Source organism: Dama dama, chromosome 1 (assembly GCF_033118175.1).
Source record: "Dama dama isolate Ldn47 chromosome 1, ASM3311817v1, whole genome shotgun sequence".
Classification (NCBI taxonomy): domain Eukaryota; kingdom Metazoa; phylum Chordata; class Mammalia; order Artiodactyla; family Cervidae; genus Dama; species Dama dama.
Genome location: NC_083681.1, coordinates 76,954,967 through 76,972,958, shown reverse-complemented (window position 1 = coordinate 76,972,958; position 17,992 = coordinate 76,954,967). Strand labels below are relative to the sequence as shown.

At 36.9% G+C, this 17,992-nt stretch overlaps 2 protein-coding genes across 2 annotated transcripts; both read left to right on the top strand.

Moving 5' to 3' along the window:
* Positions 1–5,148: 5,148 nt before the first annotated feature.
* LOC133055631 (olfactory receptor 5W2-like) lies at positions 5,149–6,084 on the top strand. The gene has a single exon (XM_061140768.1). It carries the CDS (start codon positions 5,155–5,157, stop codon positions 6,082–6,084), a length of 930 nt encoding a protein of 309 aa, XP_060996751.1. The 5' UTR covers positions 5,149–5,154.
* A 10,674-nt stretch (positions 6,085–16,758) lies between these two features.
* LOC133055620 (olfactory receptor 5W2-like) lies at positions 16,759–17,679 on the top strand. The gene has a single exon (XM_061140759.1). The coding sequence runs from the start codon at positions 16,759–16,761 to the stop codon at positions 17,677–17,679; it is 921 nt and encodes a 306-aa protein (XP_060996742.1).
* Positions 17,680–17,992: the final 313 nt, after the last annotated feature.

The following is a 17,992-nucleotide window of genomic DNA, read 5'->3' as shown; positions in this document are numbered from 1 at the left end:
TCGATGTTTAAAGAGTGCTTTCCTCTGCTATGTATGTATTCGACACACCTTTATCTGATGTATGAACTTCTGTGAATATAATCAGCTGTGACTACAGACACATCTCATTAGTACTTTGCAAGAATTTAATATAATAATGGTGTCAAAGGGAGAGTACTAAAAGAGGTCTTATTTTAAAGAAAAGAATTGCATGCTTCTGTAGGTGTGGATTTCATAATTAAGAGCAATTTTTTTGCACAAATATCTACTATTTTAAAAAATGTTTTATTTTGTCATCCAGTTTGTTGCTACTTCTATACGATTTTAACATTAAAAAGCATTGTTGAACATGCAGACTTTTCAGATTTTATTTGGAATTTGGCTTACAAAGAATATGACCATGTCATCATTATTTGAAATAATGGTAAAATCAGAGTAGGGAAAACTATTTCCACAGCTTATGATTCACTTCAGTTCAGTTCAGTCGCTCAGTCATGTCTAGCTCTTTGAGACCCCATGGCCTGCAGCACGCCAGGCCTCCCTGTCCATCACCAACTCCCAGAGTTTACCCAAACTCATGTCCATCGAGTCTATGATGCCATCCAACCATCTCATCTTCTGTCGTCCCCTTCTCCTCCTGTCTTCCATCTTTCCCAGCATCAGGGTCTTCTCCAATGAGTCAGTTCTTCACATCAGGTGGCCAAAGTACTGGAGTTTCAGCTTCAGCATCAGTCCTTCCAATGAACACCCAGGACTGATCTCCTTCAGGATGGACTGGTTGGATCTCCTTGCAGTCCAAGGGACTCTCAAGAGTCTTCTCCAACACCACAGTTCAAATGCATCAATTCTTCAGTGCTCAGCTTCCTTTATGGTCCAATTCTGACATCCATACATGACCACTGGAAAAACCATAGCTTTGACTAGACAGAGCTTTGTCAGCAAAGTAGTGTCTCTGCTTTTTAATATGCTGTCTAGGTTGGTCATAACTTTTCTTCCAAGGAGCAAGTGTCTTAATTTCATCACTTCTAATTTCATCACTAACTTTCCTTCTTTCCATAGCACATCCCTCTTACACATCACTGATGACTGATGGAAAATGTAATGTCAGTTGTTACTTCTCATCTTTCATTTCTAATTTTATTGACTTGAGTCTTCTCTTTGTTTTTCTTGGTGAGTCTGACTGAACGTTCATCAACTTCATATTCTTAAAGAGCCGGCTTTTAGTTTCACTGACCTTTGCTATTATTTTCTTTATATTTTTCATTTATTTGTGCTCTGATCTTTATGTTTTGGCTCCTTCTATTAACTTCGGGTTTTGTTTATTCTTTCTCTAGTTGCTTTATGTGTAATGTAAGGTTGTTGATTTGTGATTTTTCCTGTTTCCTGGGGTAAGATTGTACTGTCATAAGCTTCCTTCTTAGAACTGCTTTTACTGAGCACGTTAGGTTTTGGTGCTCGTGTTTTTGTTGTCATTTGTCTCTAGGTATTTTTTGATTTCCTCTTTGTTTTCTTCAGTGATATTGGTTGTTTAGTCACATATAGTTTAGCCTCCATATGTTTGTGTTTTTTACAGCTTTATCTTGTAATGGATTTCTCATATTGTCATTGGAAACAGATGCTTGTTATTATTTCAATTTTTAAAAATTTACCAAGTCTTGGTTTGTGATCCATGAAATGATCTATTGTGGAAAATGTTCCATGTTTACTTGAGATGAATGTGTATTCTGCTTCTTTCAGATGGAATGTCCTACAAATATCAAATCTATCTGGTCTATTGTGTCATTTAAGAATAGGTTTACTTATTAATTTTCTGCCTGGGTGATCCGTCCATTGGTGTAATTTGAGTGCTAAAGTTCCCCACTATTATTGTGTTACTGCTAATTTCCCCTTTTATAGATATTAGCATTTGCCTTATATATTGAAGTGTTCCTGTGTTGAGTGCATATATATTTATAATTATTATGTCTTCTTCATGGATTGATCCCGTGGTCATTGTATAATGTCTTTCCTTGTGTCTTTTAACATTCTTTATTTTAAAGTCTATCTTATCTGATAAAAGTATTGCTTTTCCAGCTTTATTTTGATTTTCATTTGCATGGAATATCTTCTTACATTCCCTCATTTTCAGTCTGTATGTGTCTCTAGGTCTGAAGTGGGTTTCTTTGTATATATCTTCTTGATGAGACTTAATTTGTTGAAATTCTTTGTTCAATTTTTATTAGATTGTTTGTTTTCTTACTGTCTGTGTGGACTCTTCATATACTTTGGCTACATGTTCTTTGTCAGATATATATATATAGTTTTCAAACATTTTCCCTCAATATTTGAATATGCATGTACTTATATATATATTCAAAAGCTTGCTTCTCTGATTTATTTTTGCACACTGCTCCACTTATCTCTTGCTACATAAACTTCATTTCAAAACTAGATAACTTGAGAATGACCACTGACCATGTGTGCTCAGTCATGTCTGACTCTTTGTGACCCCATGGATGGTAGCCTGCCAGGCTCCTCTGCCCAAAGTTCCCAGGCAAGAATACTTGGGTGGGTTGCCATTTTCTACTCCAGGGGCTCTTCTGGACCTAGGGATCAAACTCACATCTTCTGTTAGGCAGTCAGATTCTTTCCTACTGAGCCACCTGGGAAACCTTTGAATATACATGCATTTATATATCTTCAAATGCTTGTTTCTCTGATTTATTTTTGCACACTGTTCTAGTTATCTCTTCCTACCTATACTGTATTTCAAAACCAAATCGCTTAAGAGAATGGCCACCAACTCCTTATTTTGTTCTTTCTAGTGTTTACTGAGGTTGCATGAAATATTCAGTGGAAAGATTGGCTAGGTTTCAAGTTCTTTAATTATTGACACTTGATGAGAATGTTTAGAAAGATGAACCCAAATTCTCCCCTTTCAGTTCATGTAATCTCAGAATGTGCCACACTGTTTAATCAGATGGCTAGTTGTAATAGTAATTCATGGCTTTCACATATTGTCTTCTTCAAGACAAGACCCAGAAGTGACTTACAATATTTCTGCTAATGTTGTTGGTCAAAACAGATGAAGTATGGCAAAAATTCAAAGAACTATAAATATGCAATATAGATGAACCTTGAAAATATTTCAATGAAGACAAGAAGGCTGATGAAAAGAATAACAAAAAAAAAGAAAAACAAGCAAGCAAAAAAACAAACAAAAAAGCATGTTGCATAATTCTGTTTAAAAGGAGGCCAAGAATTGGAAAGCAAAGAATCAGAAAGTAAATTAGTAATTGCCAGGGATCAGGGAGGAAGGAAGGGAAAGTGACAGCTAATAAATATGGATTTCTTATTGTAATGATGAAAATGTTGTGGCAGAAAATACTGGTGATAACCTAAGAACCTTAAAAATATAGTAAAAACAAAGAACTGTATACATTAGAAGGGTGAATTCTATGAGGTACACATTGCATTTCAGTAAAAAAGAAAACATGAACCAAGTGTGGTAATATCCTTAAATGAAATGTGAAGAGACTCTAAAACACTATGAACAAATCTATCAAAACAGAAATAATGGAGGGAGGATCTTTTTGAGTTTCAGTAGGTTTACTCTTTACCTAAAGAAGGATGAAACCATTTCAGGGTAACTGTGAAGCACATCATACAAAAAAAAAATAAAATTGCAGTTTTCTCTTTACCATAGATCAATTTGATGACATTAGTGAAGCATGAAAATTCAGCCTGTGCTAAGTGGCTTCTGAATTCTCAGGAGAAAACACAGCAGCAGAAACATAATTAATGAAATGTTTGCGTCAGATCAAAGCAGGGGGCAGTGGCCCAGGGATTTAAGTCCCGACGTACCTGGTAAAATAAGAGGCCATCTGCCTTTTGTTCAGCTAGCTAAGACCTGCTCACCTCAGGTAGGTTTCCAGTTCCTAACTCAAAGAATATAGAAGAAAATACTTAACATTTTGAGGGAAAAAAAATTGTAAATGGACCATATTGTGCCTGCCTCTTCATTAAAATCTGAAATCAATGACTAGGCATATTTCAATCTCAGAATCACAAGAATCTGAACCGGTTAATATCCATAATGCAACTGTTTATTTATTTTATTTTGCTGTTTCTTCACAGGAAATATTTACTCTTTTTATCATTGGAAAAATGTATACATGAATTTAAAAAATCTTTTGCTTTATTAAAGCAGAGTAGGTACTGCAATAAAAATAAAAAATGTACAAATTCATCTCTATGTGAACCACATGCCATTTTTACTTAGGTCTGAGGGGAAAAAAAGTTCATTGCTTCCATTCTATTCTTATAAACATTAAAATGTATACACATATAACAAAGAGGAAAGTCTATGCATTTTAGAAACATTATTGTCCCTCATCTTATTTCCACTTTAGTAACTAACAGGCCATTTAAAATCTAAAATGATGCGAATCATACAATAAATTCTGTTGTTTTCACTTCCTTTTAGCTCTTTTTTTCCACTTGTTAAGAGATTTACCTTTTGACAGCTACCTCTCCACAAAGAGGTAATTAGCATTGTAGGGAAGCAAGAATGCATTTCTAGAAAATCAGGTCAATAATACTTAATTCATGTCTAAGCAAATACTGAACATAACATAAACTAAAACCAGGAATATAATTATTTTTTATTACTAGCCATTGATATACTCACTGTTTCTCGAACTAAGTCAAATTCTCTGAAACCAATCATTCTTTTTTGAGAAACGTAAAAATTGTTATTGTTTTTGTATCTAAGTGACTATTTTCAGCCATCATAGATGCTCAGTCCTATGTCTTACAGTTTGGTCTCTCTAACACTGGTGTCTCTTCTAGGTTTTTCTCAAGAGGTAAAGAGTTAAATTTCTCTAAATCTACTCCCTGGGATGAAGAAACTAACACTCAGAGAAGAGCTTACAGAAAGTAAAAAACCTCCTAAATGACATCCAGATTTACATCCAATTTCTCAAAGGTCTTTCTCAGGTACATTTTTATTATTGCAGAATAGTCATGCCTCTTTAAAGAGTGGGTGCATGACTGAATAATTTTCTAAGTACAAAAAGACACTTACAGAGAAGATATTCTATCTTTTGACATTTTGTAGATGCCAAAAAGTGTTACACATACAAGTATCATTTTCTTGATCATTTTCTCCAAAAGTTTACACAAGAACAAAGAAGAATGGACACGGGGAATTGCTCCTCCTTAACTGAATTCATTTTCTTGGGAATTACAGATAACACTGAGAACAAAGTGATTCTATTTACCATGTTTCTCCTTGTTTATCTCGTTACTCTTCTGGCAAATCTCGGAATGATAACCCTGATTCGGATGGATCCCCAGCTGCACACACCTATGTACTTCTTCCTCAGCCACCTCTCCTTCTGTGACCTCAGCATTTCCACAGCCGTCGGCCCCAAGATGCTGGTGGACATATTTGCTAAGAACAGATCGATTCCCTTCTATGGCTGTGCCCTGCAATTACTGGTGCTCTATACCTTTATAGATTCTGAGTGTCTCCTGCTGGCAGTGATGGCCTATGACCGGTACAAGGCCGTCAGCAGCCCCTTGCTCTATGCGGTCAGCATGTCCAGCAGGCTGTGCTCCCTGCTCATGGCGGGGGTTTACCTGGTGAGCATAGCAGAGACTTTGATACACTTGACATTAGCCTTCCGCTTGTGTTTCTGTGGGTCAAATGAGATTAATCACTTTTTTTGTGATGTTGCTCCTCTTCTATTGCTATCTTGCTCAGATACACAGGTCAATGAGTTACTGATATTTACTGCTTTTGGCTTCATTGAACTGAGTACAATTTCAGGAGTTCTTGTCTCTTATTGTTATATTATCCTATCAGTCTTGAAGAGCCACTCTGCCAAAGGGGGAATCAAAGCTTTCTCTACCTGCATCTCTCACCTAACTTCTGTGGCAATTTTCCAGGGAACAATGCTCTTCATGTATTTCAGGTCAAGTTCTTCCTACTCTCTAGATGAAGACAAAATGACCTCTTTGTTTTACACCCTTGTGATTCCCATGTTAAACCCTCTGATTTACAGCCTAAGGAATAAGGATGTGAAACAAACCCTGAAAAAATTGAAGAATAAGTGGTTTTAAAAATTTATATTTTGTGTATGTGCACACATACACATCCATACATATATGGTGATTGTTGACTTATTAAAATTAAATGGTAGGTTACATGAGAAACATAATTTCTATTTGAAGTGTATTGCTATTTCCCCCACCTACCATGCTTCTTTATATTTCCCGAATTTGTATACGGCATCAGTTTCTGGGAAAAACTTTTCTGACTTTTTCAATATATTAATTTTGTTCAGTTTTTAGTCAAGCACTATTTAAATTACACTAAGATATATAGTGCATTTTGTTAATTGATCTTTGAGCTTTTCAGTTCTTTATATACTACATCTTGTAGTTTAAATACAATTAAATATTAAGCTAGTATTAATAATGTATTAACTAAATAGTCAAATAATTCATAATAAGCCTGAAATTCATCATGAGATAACGCATGGTGGTCTATTATTCAAAAGTAAAAATATCTAAAACCAGTCTAAAGAAAAGGCATCTTTGGATATTCAGTCAAATCAGAAAAGGATTCAATTTGGGAGATGAAAAAATAGCAGACAGAGGATGTGACAGTTACTCAGATCTTGAAGTGTACGAGTCCATACCTGTTAGAAGAAGTCATATTGGCTACAACATGGAAGAACCATGAGGAGCATATGCTAAGTGAAATAATTCATACAGAGGAAGACAAGTACTGTACGGGTCCCACAAACATGTAGAATCCAACTGGTCAATCACACAGAACTAGAGAATAGATTGGATATTGCTATGGGCTGAACAGTGGGAGCAATGGGTGATGCTGATCAAAGTTTACAAACTTTCTGTTACTCAATGAATAAGTTCTGGGGGTCTAATGTGCACTGTGACTCTAGTTAAAATTGTGTATTGTAAGACTGACATTTGCTGAGAGAGTAGTTCTTAAAGGTTTTCATGGTATGCACACTCAAAATGATAGCTATGTAAATTGATGAATGTGTTAACTAACTTTATTGTAGTAATTATTTCACAATGTACACATATATTAAATCTTCATGCCCTATATCATAAGCATGTTGTCAATTTTATCTGAATACAGTTTGAAAAAAAAGAGTAAAAGAAGTTAAGGGACAGTGGACAGAATCATAGTAAAGTACATAATTGTGCTTCATTATCAGCTGTAGATTCTTCTGTGACTCTCTGCACACCAATTTCCTTCCCATTTTCCTTACTCTTAGCTCTGGTTAAATACACCTCTTTGTCTCTTTGTTGTTCACAAAAAACCACCTATTTAAAAGATTACTTTATATCACCCTGTTTATCAGAATTCTTTGCTTTTGAGCATTATATAAACAAAGCACTACATGTTGTCTGGAAGATCAAATAAACAAATATATAATAAACTAAAAATAGAAGACAACACTTTTTCACTGCTAATTATAAGTCAGTAGTACAAAATTAAATGAGGGTTTGATAAGTAGCTTACAAATGTATATCAGAATATAGTTAACATATTGAACACATATACACATGTTTGGAAGGTCCACAAAATGGCTTTGGACATTAAGATAATATACTATAAGTTCAGTTCAGTTCAGTCACTCAGTCGTGTCCAACTCTTTGCAACCCCATGAATCGCAGCATGCCAGGCCTCCCTGTCCATCACCTGCTCCCCGAGTTTACTCAAACTCATGTCCATCGAGTCGGTGATACAATCCAACCATCTCATCCTCTGTCACCCCCTTCTCCTCCTGCCCCCAATCCCTCCCAGCATCAGGGTCTTTTCCAACGAGTCAACTCTTCACATGAGTTGGCCAAAGTATTGGAGTTTCAGCTTCAACATCAGTCCTTCCAATGAATATTCAGGACTGATTTCCTTTAGGATGGACTGGTTGGAACTCCTTGCAGTCCAAGAGATTCTCAAGAGTCTTCTCCAATGCCACAGTTCAAAAGCATCAATTTTTTGGTGCTCAGCTTTCCTCACAGTCCAACTCTCACATCCATACATGACCACTGGAAAAACCATAGCCTTGCCTAGATGGACCTTTGTTGGCAAAGAAATGTCTCTGCTTTTTAATATGCTATCTAGGTTGGTCATAACTTTACTTCCAAGGAGTAAACATCTTTTAATTTCATGGTTGCATTCACCATCTGCAGTGATTTTGGAGCCCCCCAAAATAAAATCTGACACTGTTTCCACTGTTTCCCGATCTATTTCCCATGAGTGATAAGACATGCCTATTAATTTCACTAGAAAGAATAAGCTCTAAGTTCTTGCTAGTTGACTATTTCATCTGCTTTTGATCTGGTTTCCTGAAGGCTAAAGCACTAAATTAATTTGTTAAGAAAGCTAGGATGTGACCATGTATTTAAAATACCATAATGTACTGAAAGAGACATATTATCCATTGCAATTATAAAATTAAAAGCCTCTGATGGTCTTCAATTTTCTTGCTGCCATTGTAAAATGTTCTTATGTGACAATATTTCAGAATGGAAAAATAAAGCCTCTATAATTCCTCTTTTGTTCAGGGTGGTATTTATAAAGCACTATGCCATGTTAAGAAAAATTATCATAGTGAAAAAATTAGGATAATTCTTGCATAATATGAAAGACTTAAATATGTGTGCTCCTGGCATACTTTATCAATTCACTCAGACTTCTTTTGACTTGTTGCTTATGAGCAGCAAAATGGCAGCAAATATAGTCAGAAATATAGTTAAAATAGGGTGTCAGTGGACTACCATTAATTCAGAGATCAATAAACATGGATCTAATTAATCCATCTTCATATATATGATCAGCATCTAAAGACTAATTCAACATGAATACTAGCCCATTTCATTGTATCTAGTGAGGAATACGTAAATAGAAGAAAATTTTAAGCCCATTAAATGGAATTCCTAAAATAGAACTGATTGATTCAGTTAATTGTAGGCTTGCTCTCCTCAAATTGAAGAAATTAATGAGAAATTATGGAAATTTTCTTTTTTTAGATAATTTCTAACTCAGATAGGAATTTGGGCAAAATGTTTCTTCTTTCTTGACAGTAATCTGTAAAAAAAATGGGAACAATTTATCAAAAACTTTATTCTAGCCTGTAAATTTCAGTATTCTTCATTCTTTACCATTTTAATGTCTTCACATCACATTATCCTTATACATGCACCAATGACTCATGGAAAATATTGTGCAAATGCAATTTATCAATGACATATGTAATATTTTAATATTACAGTCAAATTCCTGTATCTTGGCCTCTTTCTTCTTCCTTGCCACTGAAATTCTTTAGCATAAACATGGCAATCACCGACTCAATGGCATGAGTTTGAGCAAACTCTGGGAGTTGAGGATGGACAGCGAAGTCTGGAGTGCTGCAGTCCATGGGGTCACAAAGAGTCAGACACGACTGACAGACTGGACTGAACTGAAACATGGCAAAGAAATGTTAGATTTGGTAAATGTCTAATGCAGAGGACAGACAGACTCATACTTGTTACTGGCTGTACAGGTATACTCGTTACAAGTAGGAAAGCAGTAACGTTCAACACACCAGTAAGTAGGAGGATCTGGGTTAAAGCTAGAGGCAAAAATCTTTAACCACCCTGGATGTCTTTCTCTTTAGTTAGAACCATGCTATGAACCAGGCAGGAACACCAGTCTGAATACCTCATTCTTACTTTCTATCCCTCAGATCACCCTGTGTAGAAGAGGGATTTAAGCTATATTACCTCTAAGGCTCTTTTCAGGCGATATGATCTGCCTCTATAAACTATGGCTTTACTGTAGCGTAAATCCATCTATATCAATGGAAAGAATATGAAAAAAAGAAAAAAGAGTCACTTCACATTCCCGTCAAAGAATTGATCTGAACATATAGGCCGAGTATCTCAGTTGGTAAAGAATCTGCTTGCAGTGCAGGAGGCCCCAGTTCAATTCCTGGGTCGGGAAGATCACCTGGAGAAGAGATAGGCTACCCACTCCAATATTCTTGGGCTTCCCTTGTGTCTCAGTTGGTAAAGAACCTGCCTGCAATGCGGGAGACGTGGGTTTGATTCCTGGGTTAAGAAGATTCCCTGGAGAGGGGAATGGCTACCCACTCCAGTATTCTGCCTGGAGAATTCCATGGACTGTATGGTACATGGGGTTGCAAAGAGTTGGACACGACTGAGTGAGTTTCACTCACTCACTCAATCTGAATTGTCAGTTACATGAAGGCATGAAGACACTGTGAGTTTAGTAGGCCAAAAACTTTTAAAAACAGCTGTTTTGCATGCCCTGTTATCCAAGTTCAACATCTCATGGACTCCTTATGAGAGGGTAACAGGCAGGAAGGCTAGGGATCCCGAAGCAGAGGAAGTAAACTGCAAGTGGCAGATGCTTTTTGTTTGTTTGTTTTGTCTGTTCCTTCTCTATACAAAATTAAAAGAAGGTTTGTTTTAAATTCTGTGTTGTCAGGAAGACCCCTGGTTCAGCCTGGGCTTAACTTTTCTCAAACCTTGAACTGATAATGGCTCAACATATCTGTCTGTCTTAGTCATGGAAATGTTCTCTTAAGCTATGTTAATGAAGCTATGTATTTGTTTGGAAATCTGCCTTTCTTTAGGGTTCATGTCAATTGTTTTATGGCTGGGGATGACTCACCTTGCATTCTGTCTCAAAATGCATGTTGTGGGAGAGGGGGCTGATGCAACTCTCTCAGTTTTCAGGTGATTCTTTACCCGATATATAACTCCTTGCTAAAAGCTAGCACTTGGGGCACTCTTTCTGCCCCCTTCTGAAGTCTATGTCAGAGCTTCCTCCATCCCTTTACACATTAATAAAACTTTATGACACAAAAACTTCAAGTGATCAAGCCTCCTCTCTGACTCCAGATCAAAACCCTCTCCTCTGGAGGTCACGAATCCTGGAGCAGCTCATGGCGCAAGACTGCAAACTTTCACTTATAGTAGTGGATAGATATCCAACTTTATTAGTGCTGAAGTAAAGGGAAGTGAAACAAAATATTAAGAGTTGTGTTGACATTTACCAAATGGCAAAAGTACTTGTTTACATACCAAATAGTAAACAAGTGTCTACTACTGTTGAGGATGTGAAACAACCAGTTTTTATGCCTTGACAGTAGATTGAGATTTGACACTGCACTTGGTAAAATTCTATGTCTGAATCTCCTATAGCCGGACACGTAAATGTCCTACGACCAAAAATATTATTCCTAGAAGTATGTCCAAGAGTACAGAGTGAATATGCACCAAAAAAACATGTATAGAAATGTTGTATTAATTACAGTAGTGTAATACCAAAAGCAACTCATTTCTTTTAACACATTAGATCAAGACTTGACATACTTTTCTGAAAGTACTTAATACTGTATATTTTAGGATTTGTAGACCATAAAATCTTGGTACATAAAAACTGTTTTGTCCTCTATCACAAAAGCAGCCATCCATAATACGTGAATAAATGGTGCGCCACAGCTCCAGTAAAACTTAACAGGTCAAGTTTACTGACTCCTGCTTTAGATTAGACAAATGAGTTTATGATAAGTTTGTATGCTGGAAAAGTACACAGCAATGAGAAAAAATAACTTCATGCAAGAGCAGGGGAAAACTTCACAAACATAATCTTCAGTGAAAAATGTCAGACATAAAAGTGTAAAATCTGATCTCACTACTATGTACCTTAAAAACAAACAAACTCACATGTCATATGGAAAATCAGTTTCTGATGGATGTAGGGACAGTTTCTGAGACTCTAGTAATTTTTTTTTTTTTTTTGGTCCTGGGTGCAGGAATCTTTCTATTTTTGAAAGATTTTTATGCAGTCTGCATTTTTAGATACAAATTTTTTTCTGTATGTATATTATACTTTAAAATCACCCTCTTTATTTTTTTTCTCTATGAGATTGTAAAAAATAATAATATTTATTTTTAAGTCTAAAATTTTCTTATATAAAATGATTGTTCATATAGATTTATGATGAAGAAGGAATTCATAGGGCCTGGACTCCATCGTAGGCCTGTCCATGCTGATCATGCTCGTCCACCTCTCCAATGGACTCTGAACTCTGAGTTTAATGTCTATGGAAACGACAACAGAAGGATAAGACCCCCGCCCCGGACAGGGGAATCTTGAAGATCGTATCCAGGTTACTCCTCGCCTAAGAGAACACATACACTAATCACCCCTTCCTCCAGACAGGCCATAAGTTTTTGTGTACCTATCAGAGTATAACCTCCGGCTTATAGATTATTGGCTAATTGTTTAACTGTCTGAGCACAAGGCACATGAATGATGGGGTTATCGGGATTGTATTTATCGTTCCTTAGTTTATGTAAGTCTCAAGGGATTTGGGCTGGTGAGTTTGGACACGTACACATGGGGTAGAAAAGATTTTCACAAGTGCTGGTCAGGGTCCTTGGCTAAAAGCAGACGCTGCCTTGGGCCGGCAGGTGTAATAAACTGCCCTCCATGATCTGCATTGTCCTTCTGAGTGAGTTTGTTTCCGGAACGCGTGGCTACAACAATGAAACTGAGGTGGAGCATAATCACCAGAGCATCTCAGGACATCCTCGATCTCCGTATCACTGAAAGCGCTGCCTTGCTTGTAGGACAGCACTGCATTCGTCCACCCCCTGACCCTCCCGGTCACTCTCTCAGCAGCGGGGAGCGCTCCTGGACTTTGTACTGGACTGTGCAGTGAGCTCTGTGTCATTCTACTCACGGTTGGAGGAACTGACCATTATATTCTGAAAAAGGTCATCTTTGGGTAGTGTTTGCTGACATAAAATTGTTTTCATGTCAGCAGAGGCACCATGAAAAACCTAAATAATGACCATTTTTTCCCTCATTTGTATCTGAAGCATACATTTTCTCCTTAAGAAGCTTTTTGATTACTTAAAATCTCCATTTTTAATGAAGCACCAATCCCATTGGGAGGTATTTTAGGTTACCCACCTTGCAATTAATAATGTAGCTACCCAAACTCAGGTTTAAATTGTTATATGGGGGAAGATAGAAAGGATGTTAGTCCACATGTTTTTGAGGAGCAGGCCTGTTAAAAAATTAACACTTGCTTCTGGCTGAACAAAATATAACCCAAGGGATTTTTGCATCCCTGAAGACAGGGATGTACCTGAGGGAAAAAATAATTTAGATAGGAGTAGAATTAGGGGATTGAGAACAACTGCACATACACTATATGTGTAACAGAGAAGTAAATAATGATAGAAAAACGCTTTTGAAACATAGTTTCTTGATTGTGTGTGTGTGTGTGTGTGTGTGTGCTCAATCATGTCCAACTCTTTGCAACCACTGGATTGTAGCCTGCCAGGCTCCTCTGTCCATGGAGTTTTCCAGGCAAGAATACTGGAGTGGGGTGCCATTTCCTCCTCTGGGGGTCTTCCTGACCCAGGGATCGAACATATGTCTCCTGAGTCTCCTGCATTGGTAGTTGGATTCTTTACCACTGAGCCACCTGGGAGCCCTTCTTAATTTTAGTGGAAAATTATTAGCAATTATACTGTGGTTTGAGATTTGCCTCAATGATAACTCCACAGGTTACAGGTGACATTTTAGTGTTGAGTTCCTCATAGGCAAGAATGACAATGACATATACAAAGGCATTTTTAAAAATTGACATTAAGAATCACTTTTACAAAATTATATATGTACTACATTTATGGATTTTAGCATAAATAATTTCTCAGATTTATAAGGAAAAAAGTAGAAAAACAAACAAACAAAAAAATTGAAAAGAACTGAGAAAATACCCAAACCGATAAGAAATCCTGTGTATTTCACAAATGAGAATTCAGATGAAACAGAAAATTAGTTATGATCAGTATTTAATTTCAGTCCATTAACATTTAGGTCATCTTATCTTATTGTGGCTTTATTGCCATTGCTTAATACCTACTGATTCACATAAGAATGAAATTCTTAAGCATTAACCTCTTGCTTATTTGTTATCTTGTTGAGTATTTGTTCAAGTTTTTTTTTTTTTTTTTTTTTTTGCTCACTTTTTTTGTTTGTTTTTTATTTTTTTACTATTGATTAAAGTTCATATATTTTGGATACAAGTTCTTTGTCATATATACAAGGTTTCTAAATATTTTAAATATTTACTTCATATATTATGGAAACATTTCTCTTTATATTAGCTCACATTGCTTCATCCTTGGTGGTGGTGGTTTAGTCACTAAGTCGTTTACAACCCCTGGGACCCCTTGGACTGTAGCTTGCCAGGCTCCTCTGTCCACGGGATTTTCCAGACAAGAGTACTAGAGTGGGTTGCCATTTCCTTCTCCAGGGATCTTCCCAACCCAGGAATCAAACCCAGGTCTCCTGCATTGCAGGCAGATTCTTTACCAAACTGAGCTATGAGGGAAGCCCCCCTTTTGCTAGATTAATTTAGTAACAATATTGATGTATACAAGGTCATCCTGTGTTAAATTTGTCCCTGAATTCATGAGCCAATATGCAGAAGCAGAAACATAATTAATGACATGTTTGTACAACACCAATACCCAGAGGCAGTGGCCCAGGGATTTAAGTCCCAAAGTACCTGGTAAAATAAAATGCTATCTGCTTACTGCTCAGCTACCTAAGACCAGCTCATCTCAGGTAAGTTTTGAGGTCCTGATTTAAAGAACATAGGACAAAAACATTCCCATTTGGAGGAAAATTAATTTATAAATAAAACATTTTATACCTGTTTACTCAGTTGAATACATTCTGTAATTTAATGTTCAGGAACAATATTTTCTTCTCAGAGCTGGCAGATTCTGTGCTTGTTAATATCCATAATATAACTATTAAATTAATTTATTTTGATTCTGGTTTATAGGAAAGATATTACTCCTTTTATAATCAGAGTAGCATATAGGTGAATTTAAAGGGGGCTTGGTGGATTTGTTCTCTTTTATTTAAAATATAATGTACGAGTGAATTTAAAAATTAAAATGTGCACATTCATCTTCATGTGAAGCCCCATAGCTACTAAGGTCAAAAGAAAGAATTCCTTACGCACGCACTGTTCTCATATACATTGGAGACATGTAATCTGCATGCAAATGTATGACAGACACATAATGCATACATCCTAGACAGAGAAACCTATGTGTCACAGAGGCATTTATTGTCCCTAAAACTATTTCCACTCTTATAATACAGAAGTCCATTAAAATCCAAAGAGATGCAATAGTAGGTGTTAGATTCTGTGGTTTTCACTTCATTTTAGCATTTTTCTTTGTTCAAGAGACTCCTCCTTTGGCAGCAGAAACTCTATAAATAGATAATAAGTTCTGTGGCAAAGCAGTGATCGATTTTTAGAGAAAGGTTTCAATGTTACTTATTTCATGTCTCACTAAATACTGAAGACTAGGATCACTAACAATTATTTTCATTGTTATCAGTGTATGGTGTACTAATAGATTGTAAAACTAATAATTAATATTTTAAATTATGTTTTATGTGCGATATGATGATGAAAATAAATGTTTGTATCCAAGGAACTTTTCCAGCATAGTAAATGGTTATACATATGCTTTCAGCCTGCTGTCTCTAGCATCAGTGTTTTTTTCCACACTGCCTTGGCAATGTAATGAGATGTCAATTCATCTAAATATCCTTCTCAATACAAAGAATACAGTGCTCAGAGAAATTAAAGAGCTTATGGCAGTAGTTAAGTTAGGAACAACATCTAGAAATAGAAGTTTCTCAGCTATCTATCTCGGATATTTCTTAATATTATCAGGTAGATAGCAATCCCTCCTTAAAGAATGCCCACTGACTTAGTCATTTTCTGAGTGTATGCTCTGTCGCTAAGTCCTGTCTCACTCGTTGCGACCTCACGAACTGCAGCTCACCAGACTTCCTTCTCCATGGGATGAGAATCTTGCCTGGAAAATCCCGTGGACAGGGAGCCTGGAGGGCTGCAGTCCATGAGGACGCAACGAGTCAAACAGAGTTTAGCGTCAGGGAACGCATGCGGGCACACACTCAGAAAATGACTTGATCAACGGGCATTCTCTAAAGAGGTATTGCTATCAATCTGATAATAATGAAAATATCCGAGCTAGGCAGTTGAGAAACTTCTGTGTAAATCCAGACGTAATTTCTGAGCTATGTTACTGTCTATGTTGTTGTTGTGCCGTCACTAAGTCACATCTGACTCTTTGTGACCCCATGGACTGCAGCACTCTAGGCTTCCTTGTCGTTCACTGTCTCTCAGAGTTTGTTCAAATCTATGTCAGCTGAGTTGGTGATGCGATCTAACCATCGCATCTTCTGCTGCCTCTTCTTTTGCCTTCAATCTTTCCCAGCAATAGGATCTTTTCTAAGGAGTTGGTTCTTCACAACAGGTGGCCAAAGTATTGGAGCTTCAGCTTCAGCATCAGTCGGCCCTTCCAATGAATAAGCAGGGCCGGTTTCCTTTAGGATTGACTGGTTGCTGTCATGAGCTCTTCAGTTTCTCTGAGCGCTACCTTCCTTGTATCAAGAAGGATATTTGCATGAATTGATATCTCATCACATCTTCAAAATAGTGTGCAAAAAACACTGATGTTAGAAACACCAGGCTGAACATATTTTAAAAAGACCATTGCAAAAATAAATTGTGTTCTTCCCTGCAGATATTTTGTGAATGCCCCGAAGTGGTTCCCTTACGTGTATCATTTTCTTGATCATTTCCTCAAAAGTTTAGACAAGAAGACAGGAGAATGAAAAGAGGAAACTGCTCATCCTTAACTGAGTTCATATTGTGGGGAATTACGGATAAGCCTGAAGTTAAGATGATCTTATTTATCATGGTTTTTATTATCTATCTCATTAACCTTTTGGCAAATCTCGGAATGATTGTTTTAATTAGGATGGATCCCCAGCTTCACACACCCATGTACTTTTTCCTCAGCCACCTCTCCTTCTGTGACCTCTGCTATTCCACAGCTATTGGCCCCAAGATGCTGTTGGACCTTTTAGCCAAAAAGAGATCAATCTCCTTCTATGGTTGTGCTCTGCAATTTTTAGTCTTCTCTAGCTTTATAGATTGTGAGTGTCTCCTGCTGGCAGTGATGGCCTATGACCGGTACAAGGCCATCAGCAGCCCCTTGCTCTATGCGGTCAGCATGTCCAGCAGGCTGTGCTCCCTGCTCATGGCGGGGGTTTACTTGCTGGGAATGACAGATACTTTGATACACACGGCATTAGCATTCCACTTATGTTTCTGTGGGTCAAATGTGATTAACCACTTTTTTTGTGACTTACCTCCACTTCTCTCCCTTTCCTGCTCTGATACAAGGGTCAATGAATTGGCATTATTCATTTTTTTTGGCTGTGTTGAACTGACCTCCATTTCAGGAGTCCTTGTCTCTTGTTGTTATATCATCCTATCAGTCTTGAAGATCCACTCTGCTGAAGGGAGGTTCAAAGCTTTCTCCACCTGCGCCTCCCACCTATCTGCTGTGGCAATTTTCCAGGGAACTGTATTTTTCATGTATTTCAGGCCGAGTTCATCCTACTCTCTAGATGAAGACAAAATGTCCTCTTTGTTTTACACCCTCGTGATTCCCATGTTAAACCCTCTGATTTACAGCCTAAGGAACAAGGATGTGAAACAGGCCCTGGAAAAACTGAAACTTTAAATATGATTTTAAAGGTTTATATTTCACACACTCTTATAGTCACAAGTACACACATATTGTGGTTTTTGTTTTTATAAACTTATACTGCGTGATGCAAGAGAAACAAAGTTGTTTTAAATAGTTCAGATGAGAATTTGTTGTTATTAAGTCTAAGTTTTAGAAATATTTTAGTTTTGAAATATTGCATACTTCATGTATCAAGAATTTGCATATGGCACTTTTCCTTTGATGAAAATTTTCCAGAATTTTCTACTTTTGTCAAATTTTGCTGACTTATTCTTTTGTTTGAATAATATTTCAGCTACCTTAAGAA